The 12,606-nt window shown below is 32.7% G+C and overlaps 1 protein-coding gene across 2 annotated transcripts in view; it reads left to right on the plus strand.

The window, feature by feature from the left end:
* LOC127721822 (cytoplasmic aconitate hydratase-like) overlaps nt 1-11,203 on the plus strand; it is a 46,824-nt gene extending 35,621 nt beyond the window's left edge. For both annotated transcript variants that reach the window (XM_052228628.1, XM_052228629.1), the window contains 7 exons: nt 79-203; nt 2,134-2,238; nt 2,802-2,944; nt 3,782-3,929; nt 4,496-4,618; nt 6,358-6,543; nt 9,197-11,203. In XM_052228628.1, coding sequence (XP_052084588.1) covers nt 79-203; nt 2,134-2,238; nt 2,802-2,944; nt 3,782-3,929; nt 4,496-4,618; nt 6,358-6,543; nt 9,197-9,307 — 941 coding nt within the window. In that variant the 3' untranslated portion in view covers nt 9,308-11,203. The remainder of the gene's footprint in view (nt 1-78; nt 204-2,133; nt 2,239-2,801; nt 2,945-3,781; nt 3,930-4,495; nt 4,619-6,357; nt 6,544-9,196) is intronic.
* Nucleotides 11,204-12,606: the final 1,403 nt, after the last annotated feature.

Here is a 12,606-nt window from a genome sequence, read left to right on the forward strand (position 1 = left end):
GTAATGCATGATGACATTATGGTTTTTAGATGTGAGAAGAAAGTTAAAATATTTTAGAAATTGATATATTCATTGCAGGAACAAATTCTGAAGGCAAACCAATATTTTTGCAAGACATCTGGCCAACAAGGAGTCAGATACAGGAAGTTGAAAAAGCAGTAGTGGTGCCATCTATGTTTAATGATGTATATTCCAGAATACAGGTACAGTAATTGGGCTTGTATAGTTCGCACTGGTACATTGTCCGCACCCCCCTTCTTGCCACGAGATTTCAGGTAAAAAAGCTTTTTGTAACTGTTAGAAAATGACTAATGAAACTCCTGTCATTTCAAATTGTGTGTGGTCGTTTGGGGTATTTCCATGGAAAACCCTTTTTTCCATCATTAAATAGACGTTGAAACTGCTTGTGAATGATTCTTAAACACATCAAGAGTGTTAAAATAAGTCAAAATCACACAAAAAACAATTTGGAAACTTTCATATATTTAAACCGGAAGTTTGAATAGCATGTGTAAAAGAAAATAAATACGGTGAGAGTATACGGAAAATCCGTACTTAATAGATATCACTAGAATACGACTTTGAAATTAAAACAGTTCCATCCTTATGTAAAACAATGTTTAATATATCTATCACATTAATGTTTGAAGGATCTTAAGTTAAAACAAAACACATGTGTAAGTATGAAACACCAAAACGGAACGAATAACAGATTATGTTTTGTAGTTTATACATCATAAGCTGGTTCTTGGTTGACTTTTTGACTTTTTTCGTTCTGTTAAATTCAAGCAGATTCCAGTTTATTTTAAGCAATGCAGTGAAAAGAAACGAGAAATTTTTGTAGTGAAGCATTAAATTTTTAAATTTATCAGTATACATTTGGTATTGAATAAAAGTAGCATATAAATATGGATTAGGTAAAATTATTAGTTTTGAAAATGATAAGAGCGCCCTCTACAATATCAATAACAAACACGGTGGAACGTAAACAAACTACCTCTGGAAAATCGAATTTTTTCTCTGATTTCTTGCTTATAGTACTCTATAGTCCGCACCCCTGTCTGGCAGGTTCAATTTTGGAAAATAAAACCGTGGACTATACAAGCCTTTATTCGGTAATTAACAACAGCATTGTTGAAAATCATTAAAAATGTTTTAGTGGTATTTTTTTTGAATAACCTAGGAATATGCTATCCAATGTTGCATTGTCTTACCAATAAATATAATAAAAAAAAGTAAAAAAGAAGAAAAGGTTACCACAGATAAAAATAAAATTGTAAGTTGAAGTTAAATCTTTGCTTTGTTCGCTGTTTGCATTTCACAGTCTTGTACAATGCATTTAAATGAAAAATTGAATTTTGTATCAAGTAATTATGTAAATAAAATGCCTACAGTGAACATATTGAAAATTAAGACGCAAGTCAAAACACACTGACATTTGAATTTGTTTATCATTAAGTCACTCATTCCAATATAGACCAAATAATTAAAGTAATGTCCAGATCAAAACTTGACACAAGTACTTTATTCTGAACTCCATATTTTGATTTTTTCATCTTTTTTTGTGGGGAAGAAATCTACAGCGAAAAAAGGCTTTTAGTATTTCTACATATAAAAATTGCAGCACAAAATATTCAACCGTTTTCATTGGAATATAATTAATTATAGAAGTTCTTCATACCATGTGAATTTGCACACTTTCTTTTTTTATTTTATGCCATTTGATGTAAAGGAAACGAAAATCATTCAATGTTTTAGATTTTTCAATCGTATATTTTTGTGTTTTTCATGGGCATAGTAAAGCAGTTACAATTTCTATTTATTAGAAATCTGTTTGCAGATAGGAAGATTAGATATATAATTTCTGTCCACAGCAGCTTAGACATGAGGAAATGGCTAGAATCATGTGTTTTTGTGTCACATAAGTTTTGAATTCTATTGTAGCATATTGCTAAACAACAACAATAAATTAATTTGGTTTTTGGTGAAACCCCTTATCAAATAAATATGTTGATTACAACCACCCATGCATTACAATATAGCTTATGTCTAAACTCTAAACTTGACCTCTTGACCCTCTAACAATCTTAAACATAGTTTGTGAAATATTATTTTATCGATTTATTATTACAGAAAGGGAACACCAGATGGAATAGTCTAGAGGCTCCAGAGGGGATGATTTATCCATGGGATGATAAATCTACATATATTAAATCACCACCATTCTTTGAAACAATGGTGAGTAAGTTACCGATTAACCATTTCTGAATCTAATGCATTCTGGGTAAACCTGGGAGGATCAATTTATGAGCTTTGCTCACAGTACCGAGCCTCCTCATGGGGTTTTTTGATAATGTGATTACTTGGCCATTTTTATAGTGATTATTTGATTACCAGACCAAATATTTCATGATTATTTGATTATCTTGTTTAAAAAATAATTAATGATTATGTGATTATATTGGCAAAAGAATTGTGATTACCTGGACACCCCCATGAGGGGCCTCAGAACCTGGAGTTTCTTCAATGTACTAGATAATTTTATCTAGGAGACACTATTATATGTATTATATGTATTTTTTGTTGTTTCAAAAAGGTGTAAACAGTTATGTTGATGATTGACTTTGGGTTCATTGAATGATTAATTTATTTATATAATACTTCAATTTCATGGTCATCTTTTTTAGCCACAATACTATTTTCATTCAGTTATTATTTTTTTCATAATTGGCGTAATAAGCAATGAAATATTTAAATCCTGTTTGAAAATATATACCCGGTATTTGTAAATAAATTTACAGGTGAAAGATCTTCCAGTTGTTGAGGGTGTGAAGGATGCCTGTGTTCTATTAAATCTTGGTGATTCTGTGACAACAGATCATATCTCCCCTGCTGGCAGTATAGCTAGGAACAGCCCAGCTGCCAGATACCTAGGATCTAAAGGGTAGGTAATGTTAGAGATCTAAAAAGTATGTGTAGCTATAAATAGACCAGCAACTTGTTTCACAAAAAAATATTATACTGACTTACAAGCTTTTTCACTTTTTAAGAATTTATGAAAAGAGTTTAATACACCAACCTGAAACCCCTTGGTCCAAGTATAGCTATAAAGGAAAATGGCTGAATGTTAAGCGAAGAAAACCTTGTTGGCAAAATACATTGAATCTTAAGGGATGATTATTGCTAGAAACAGCTTGGGGCTATTCCAGAAAAACAATATAGGGGTTAGGGGGTTGGAAGGCACTTTTTATTATGGCCATCAATCATATAATTGCTTTTTACTTTCCATACATAACCACACAATTTGAACTACGTGACCTGCCCCTACCCATACAAAAATAATTCAAGTGCATTCCAACCCTCCAACCCCATATATTTTTTTCTTGAATAGCTCTTAGATTTTCATTGCTTGCTGTGTGCCATATTTGTTTTTCTTTTATTGTTTTAGCATAAATCAGGCCATTGGTTTATCTGTTGAATTGTTTCACATTTTGTCATGCCAGAGATTTTTTAGCTCACTATTTGGTAGTGGTTTTACTATTGTTGAAGACTGTAAGATGACCTTTAGTTGCTTCAAAATTTCTGGCGGATAGTTGTCTCATTGGTAATCAAACCACATCTTCTTATTTTAATAAAGAAGTGAAATGATTAAATTTTATTATTAGTATGGTGAGGTACATTCCATTTACTAGATACCTTTTTAATGCTCTGTATAAAACAATAAAACTAGAAATATATAAACAGTTTATCATCTCATAACTTTACTGTTTTTTTTCCCCAGATTAACAGCTAGAGAATTTAATTCCTATGGGTCCAGACGTGGTAATGATGATGTAATGGCCAGAGGGACATTTGCAAATATTAGATTAGTTAATAAATTTGTTGGTAAACCTGGAGCTCGTACAGTTCATATCCCCTCAGGACAAGAGGTAAACAAACTTACACATGAATAAGTTTGGACTGTTCCAGAAAAAAGTACTAATCAGCGATAGAATTTGTCAAAATTACATTGCTGATCATTTTTTTTTAAACATCAATGCTTGCTTAGGATTTTGCAAATCATTAGCAATGCCCTGATATTTTTTCCGTCTTTAGAAAATAGAGCAGGATGGTTTTAATATATATTTTTTTTTTACGCTGAATTTTGTACTTTCTTACTTGACTTGTAGAATAAAACTTTAGCTAGTTGTTATTGTAGAAATGTAATTCTGAAAGTCAAAAAAATTTTAATGTTTATTTTCCTCATTTCTTAGAAATAATTTGATGACCATTTGTTGGTCCTTATTATAGTAAAATAGAGAATTGAAACTGGGAATGTGTTGAAGAGACAACAACCTGACCAAAGAGCAGAAAACAGCCCAAGGCCATCAGTAGGTCTTCAACGCAGCGAGAAAATCCCAAACACAGAGGGGGCTACAGCTGGTCGCTAAACAATAAGTGACTACTGATAGCGTTTCGTATTAAAATTAAGTGATTTGTAACAACATATTTTCAGATGGACATCTTTGATGCAGCTCAGAGATACAAGACTGAAAATAAATCTGTGATAATTTTGGCGGGAAAAGAGTATGGTTCCGGATCTTCCAGAGACTGGGCAGCCAAAGGTCCATGGATTCTTGTAAGTAATTTTAGAATGTGAATTCTTTATTTTTTTGGGTACTAATTTTCATTGATTTAGGAATTTACTATTTTCATGTATGCTTGAATTTGAGGATTTGATTGATTTTTGCATAGATTTCTATAAGAAGCTTGACGTTGCATTCCAACATTAGTGATAACCTTTACAGGCCAAACCAACACAAAATTAGTATCCAATGAATTTTTATGAATCTACAATAATTGTTGTGAAAAATTATCGCTAGAAACTAAGGGCGCACGTGACGTTGTCAATGTAAACATCAACGTTGTCATAGGCAAAATAGCGATAAACAGATTATCATTGGTCATCTCAACTCGATTGCTTTTCTCACTTTTGCTGTACCAGTTCAAGTGAGAAAAACTATCATGTTGAGATGACCAACAATAATCTATAATAACAGTGAACATTCTAATTTTCCACTGAAAGTTGTATTATTTTGTCATCCAGAGTTGTCGGAATGCAGTTAACTTGAAAATATCTTCAAATATTTTATATGTCAAAGATATGTTATGTTTGCTGTGATGGAAATATATTAATTTTTTTACAGAGGGGGCATTGAGTTTTACCCTTGTGCGTCTGTACATCTGGAAATTGATTTGAATTTTGGTGGCGTCACTTTTACCTTTATAGAGTTATGCCCCTTTACAAATGGAAAAATTGATTTTTAGCTCACCTGACCTGAAAGGTCAAGTGAGCTTTTCTCATCACTTTGCGTCCATCGTCCTGCGTCCGTCGTCCGTCGTCTGTAATCTTTTACAAAAATCTTCTCCTCTGAAACTACTGGGCCAAATGCACCCAAACTTAAACACAATCATCATTCAAGTATCTAGTTTAAAAAATGTGTCCGGTGACCCGGCGAACCAACCAAGATGGCCACCATGGCTAAAAATAGAACATAGGGGAAAAATGTAGATTTTGGCTTATATCTCTGAAACCAAAGCATTTAGAGCAAATCTGACATAGGGTAAAATTGTTTATCAGGTCAAGATCTATCTGCCCTGAAATTTTCAGATGAATCTGACAACCCGTTGTTGGGTTGCTGCCCCTGAATTGGTAATTTTAAGGAAATTTTGCCGCTTTTGGTTATTATCTTGAATATTATTATAGATAGAGATAAACTGTAAACAGCAATAATGTTCAGCAAAGTAAGATCTACAAATAAGTCAACATGACCAAAATTGTCGATTGACCCCTTAAGGAGTTATTGCCCTTTATAGTCAATTTTTTACAATTTTTTCATAAATTTTGTAAATTTTTGTAAATTTTTTACAAAATATTTTCCACTGTAACTACTGGGCCAAGTTCATTATAGATAGAGATAATTGTAAGCAGCAAGAAAGTTCAGTAAAGTAAGATCTACAAACACATCACCATCACCAAAACACAATTTTGTCATGAATCCATCTTTGTCCTTTGTTTAATATGCACATATACCAAGGTGAGCGACACAGGCTCTTTAGAGCCTCTAGTTTTATTTCCGTTCTCTAACTTAAGTTTGCCTCAACTAAATGTTATGAAGGACCCACAACAACTTATTAAACTACCAAGCCACTGTACATAATGTATATATGTTATTGTAAACTATTTTTCTTAATTATATTATTTTTAATTAAGTCCATATGTACATAGCACACAAGTTCCGGGAAGTTTTTGCACTCCTACCTAGGAGTCTACTCCCGTATTCGGAAGAAGAAAATATTGCAAATTTTCAATTTCAGGGTATAAAAGCTGTGATTGCTGAGAGTTACGAGAGAATCCATAGAAGTAACTTGGTTGGAATGGGCATCATACCATGTCAGTATTTAGAGGGCCAGGATGCTACATCACTGGGATTGACAGGGAAAGAGTCGTTCACAATAGAAATACCAACAGACATACAGCCTGGACAAGTTACTAATGTTAAGGTATGCACTTATAGACTAAAGACCAGTGTTCTAAATAGAAACTGAAGGCAGAGGGGCACAGTCTTAGGAAAAGGACACTTTTGTGTGGCAATCTTTTTTAAACAGATTTACAAATATAAATAGCCCCTTTATTTTGGTGTTTTTTTAATACCCAAACTCAACTTCCTTCTTAAAAAGATAGGCGAGTTTCCTTTGCGTTATAAAAAAACTATTTTTCACTCTCAAATTTTTTAAAGGATTCAAGTTATTGATTGTCTTGATACTGTCAGTTGATTGCTGAGCACTGCATTCCTCTAATGTGGGCTAATGAGGAAACTGAACCAGATCAGAAATGGGGCTGGATGAAGCAGTGTTTTTTATGTTCTGAATGGTGTATATGTTACTTACAAGGATTCTGAATGAAAGTAACACTATAAATTGTGCGTGTTCAAAGCACTTTTTTTTATTTACCATCATTCAGGAACACTCAAAGCTTAACATTTAAAAGCCAGGGATGTATAAATATGTAGTAGTGTTATAAGTTACATTACCAAAAGGGATATAAAGAGATCTTGAAACTGCACAGTGTATGGCTTATGATGTTATTGTGTTCCAACTCTACTCGACTGAGAAAAACTATTTTAAGTCAAGTCGCTCAAGATGGTAAATTATCAAAAAAAAAAAGATCAAAGCAAAATTAAGAAAATAGCAATAACCAAGTATACCTAAGAGAGACTATGGATGAATTACCATGAACACCAATTTCCCATAATTGGAAACAAAAATTTTGAGATGCAACTAAAAGTCACCATCAACTGACTACCTGACATTAAAAGCACAGGCATATGAATCGGGGGTTTAAAAATCCACTAGCTCAACGCCCGGGACTAGAACATTTACGCCTTGGGCAATCAAAATTGTAATCCAAAATGCCTGACGGACTGGTAAAAAAAATTCTTAGCATTACCAAAATAGAAAGTGGAATATCCCTTCCTCACTATTTTTATCTTAGCCAATCATATTCAATTATACTACTCCATCCAGGATTCCAGGAATTTGAACTGATTTTGTACATGTTGTAAAAATAGGACGAATAACTGGGTTGACTGGTATCATGTATTAATTACAATTCACTTTCAATATAGATTTCTCAGTACTGGGGGTATTGTATATTGCTCATGCCGAGATTTTCAATTGACAGTACTGGGGGTATGATGCATTCATCAATATGACCTGTCATGGTAGGCAACACGAAACCATGCAGCAAAGTATTGCTAAATATTTTAGTAACTGTTGATGAACATGATGAAGGGGGAAATGCGGTCAATACGTACGTCATCAGAAAGTTAAAATGCCAATTACGACTGGGAAAAGAGGAAAAGAACATTTATCTTATCGTGAACAGAGAGATTCCCATGGGCAAGGTTGGGTGTTGGTGATGGTATTAAAACCAGAAACAATGTTTTGTGAATATTGCTGTTATTTTCCCGATCACGCTGATTAGCGGGTTAGCAGGTCTGTTTTGTCGGGCTAGCAGTTCTTCCAACAGGACTAGTAAAATCCTGCTACCAATAAGTCCTGGGCTAGTGAGCTATAATCATATTTTTTAACCCCTGTGAATACTGTAAATTCAGAAATTATTGCATGCATTTATTATTGCGATTTTTCAAGAATGGACAACAATGTGAGTTTAATAATTGCAATTTGAAAATTATGCATACAGATCTATGTTTCAGTTATCATAATGCGAGTTCTTATTAGGCCACACTTAAAAATATTTTGGTTTGCCCAAACCCTACCCAACATGGAGACAGTGGGTAGGTAGGTAGGCATTTTCTTTTTTTTTTTTTTGGTAAAGAGAAATTTAAGTATCAGATGTTTATTAGTCTTCATGCCTATCTGAATAAAAAAAAAATATTTTCACATCAGGACAATAAAAGATTTCGAGTAGGCAGCTATTTTCTGGGTAGGTAGGGTTAGGGCAAACAAACCTATTCTTTTTTATGGCCTTATTGAGATAGGCAAGTCGTATTATTGGCATTAATAAAAACCTTGCAATAATTTCTAAATTTTACAGTAGTCTTGGGTCAAAATCAAACTGAACAAGGACTGTTCCATAAAAACATACATGGTACCCAGTGAAGGCACTTTTATAATGGGGTAACCACCTATAGAGGCAAAGTTAGAATTTCAATTACATTTTCACTGTACTTGACACTGAACCATAGCAGAGATTTCAAAGTGCTGTCACGGGGTCCCATGTATATTTTTATGAAACAGCCCTAATACAATGGAAGCCTTCTTGATTTCAGGCTGTCTTGGCGTAAAAATTTAGGTTTTAGGACTATTTCTTTACCAAACTTGGCTGCATAATGCCCTAGGGTTAGATAAAGGTCCCTATTGATTTTGGGTCAAAGTTAAAATTATGAAAAAAATCAAAATATTTAACATTACATCCCCAAACATACATGTATTGACTGTATGCATCTAAAGGGGGTTTGGTATTGTAATCATAATTGTAAAATGAGTGTGGTCAAGTTGAAACAAAAATAAAAAATGTAAATCAGACAGTAAGCCAGCAAAACAATAGAACCACAAATTAACATCCATGCACATTTTCATGTTAATCAGAATCTATAGTACAACATTTCAATCGTAATTATTTTATTTTTAGCTAAGTGACGGCAGAACATTCCAAGTTAAAGTACGTTTTGACACCGAGGTAGAACTGGTGTATTTCCGTAATGGTGGAATCCTGAACTACATGATTCGTCAAATGTTATAACAGTCACTAAAAATAGAAACTTGTGACCATAATAGAACTTGGAAAACTTGTTGTTGACTTGTTGATAGATGTTATTGTATGATTCTTTGATAGAAGAGGATTTTATTTTTTTTTTGTGGATGTTACTTGAAATGGTTAAATAACTTCGTTATTTGATTTCATGTATTAGTTATATGATTTGATGATGGAAAACACTTACAAAATAACACAATTGATTTGTATAATGAACATCTGTAATAAACATCAACAGCTCTGATCAGGGTCGAAATTTTGAAACATAAAAACATTTTTTTTGTTAGGTATTTTCAGTTGTTGAAATCCATGACATTTAGAACCTTTTTCAATATAGCTGGTGTGTTGGTAGAATTCAATGAAATGAAATAGTATTTCTTTAGCTAGTAATAATCACTTATCATTGCTATATTAGCAATAATTTAAACAATTATAGTTATTTCTCCCAAATAATCCATAGATTGTCCTCACATACTAATAGGTGAAAGGATTTAAGGCCTAAAATATATTGGATCAGGGAACTGCTTTTTTTGGTCACTTCACTGAGTTATGTTAAAGTATTAAACATTTTGTTTTAACATTGGTTCCCCAGATGTCTAGTCGCCAGGTAGCCCACCAAACCTGTAGGTCGCTGGTTGCATTTGACCATGTTAGAACCACATTTGGTATCCGTCCATGAAGAAGGGTCATTGATTAACAGGAACCATTTTGTTGCATATTTTACTCAAATAATTAAGTGGTTACAACAAGGATTTTAATACTATAAAATCATTGGTTACAACAACTTATTAATTATTGAAAAAAATTAAAGTCAGACCTCAAAATCATATTCAGTCTAGGATACCTTGAAGGAGCTTACTTTTGTTTTGGCCTTAGAAAGATATTTGTTATTTGTAACAATCAGTTTTGACAATATCAATTGTATAAATGTTTAAAAGGGATGTTCCAATTGAATGTTAGATGAAATTAGAAGCATAGTAGAAATATAGACTTAATTGACCAATCAAAAGTAGTCACATGATATTAATTCTAAAAATACATTAGTGATTGTCTTACATCTTGTTGTTATGTTTCATAGTTTAGAGTTAGATAAACAGACTTGAATACATATCAGTTTTCTTTTAGCAGTTAAAGGTGTAATACAGAAATACTGATTCACCATACAGAACATAAATAGTTAAACTTTTTTCGAAAGAGCCGATACCATTCCAATTTTGTTTAGGCTGATGATCCTAAATATAGGATAACTTGTGTGAAAATAGGATTTTAATACCAAAAATATTGCAATTCCAGCATGCCATTCATTCTGCTTTAGATATGAATACATGTTGTATAATTACATTGTTTGTATATATGTGTGATAATATAGTTGCCCCCCCCCCCCTTTTCATTAATTTTAAAGTATGAAGGATGATGCATAATAATGGGTGTTATGAGAAGGGATGGTATTTACATACATATTTCAATGATTATTTGATATTTAAAAGAATTTTTGCAATCATTTTTTTTTTAAATCTTGGGCATTCAGGTGCTTGTAAGAATTTGTTAAGAATGATGATTTTTTTTGTTGTTCAAATATTGGGCATTCTCATGTTGAGAAAAATTTATGGATTGTGAATAAATTTGAATAAATATTAATAAGATTAGGTACTGGTCTTATGTGAACGGAAAGTAAAAACAAACACCTTATACATATGTATTGTACTTGTAATTAGGTCAATAGGTTAAAAATCCTTAATTTAATAAATGACTTGTCAAAATGTTCAATGATATATCTGAGTCAGATTAACTTGAGCTTCACAGGGAGTTATTCAATCAGAAATTTTATATTGTAATTCATTCATGTCATGATTTATAATAAAATTAATATCATATTTATTCTTACTACATGTATTGTCTTGACCTTTTTCCTTCAAAACTTATGTACTACACTATACTCTGTGCTGATCTCTTCATGCTTCATTCGCCATTACTAGAGGAATCCTAGTTATCCTAGTTAGTTAATTTATTTTCCTTGGCATAGTGATATGCTTAAATTCAGCAGGTAATCTCGTCTGATATGAGGTCAGATGATGATTAACTTGTGTGAAAAAAGTTGATCCATCTTGTCTGCCAAAGTATTCAGAAAACTCTTTATTTGCTACGAATGGTCACAAATAAGGGAGGTTTAAACATAAACAATTGGGAAGTATTTCTTATATAAGAATTAGCAATATAAACTTTAATTGATTAACAGCTCATTTAAGAAAACTTGCACTGAAAATAGGATCTTGCTTTTCTGTCGTCTGATGAGATACATGTATGATCCTGATACAATACTTAATGTACTTTTCTGGGTCTACAACCTGCTTGGTCACTCTGTTATTCTCATATCACAGCTATGTGACAGAGCAGAAATGATCAGCGATGTTACATTTGAGAAAAAGTTATCAGCAATGTCACAATGCAGAACTAATCAAGGTTACTTCCAAAACAATCAAGTGTAAAAAAATGTCCAAGGGAGGCAAACAAAATAAAAACCAGAATTAGAACAAGAAACAGATCATTGAATTTTCTTGAAAAATATCAGTTGCTTGACACAATGTGAAGCTTTTTGGCTCCTGGCTGATATTTTACAAAACCAATGTACAGAAAACCTGACAAGACTATACATCAAGGCTCAATCTGATGGTAGACTGACATTGCATTCATTTTTTCCTATAAATAAAGTTCAGCTTTCTGAGCATTTTTTATTCACAAACTCAACTTCAATCAAGAAGCCATGCATATTAAGTCAAGGTCAAATAATCATGTTCAATTTTCACTCAACTTCAGACATTACAGCTTCTGTATACAAGATTTAGATTGTTTATATTTTTATTTTCCAGCTCTCATTCTTACCTTCTAAAATACATTTTATGGGTAATGAACAATTACATTAGAAGCCGAATTCAGGGGCGGATCCAGCCATTTTAAAAAGGGGGGTTCCCAACCCAGGATAAAGGGGGGTTCCAACTATATGTCCCCATTCAATACATTGATCGTCAAAAAAAAGGGGGGGTTCCAACCCCCGGAACCCCCCCTCTGGATCAGCCACTGTAATGTCTCATTCTGGAAAATCTTTAGAAGGCCAGACAATAAATGCAGATTGTACATACTAAATTGTTTCAAGTTTTGTTAAGATGTGGTGTGATTGAAAATGAGACAACTATGAAAACCCAAATTACAACTACAGGTCACCACACAGCCATTAACAATGACCAAAAACATTTGTTAAGTTCATCCACCTCATTTTTGTTGTTTATTTT

This window comes from Mytilus californianus, unplaced genomic scaffold (genome assembly GCF_021869535.1).
Source record: "Mytilus californianus isolate M0D057914Y unplaced genomic scaffold, xbMytCali1.0.p SCAF_12, whole genome shotgun sequence".
Taxonomy (NCBI): domain Eukaryota; kingdom Metazoa; phylum Mollusca; class Bivalvia; order Mytilida; family Mytilidae; genus Mytilus; species Mytilus californianus.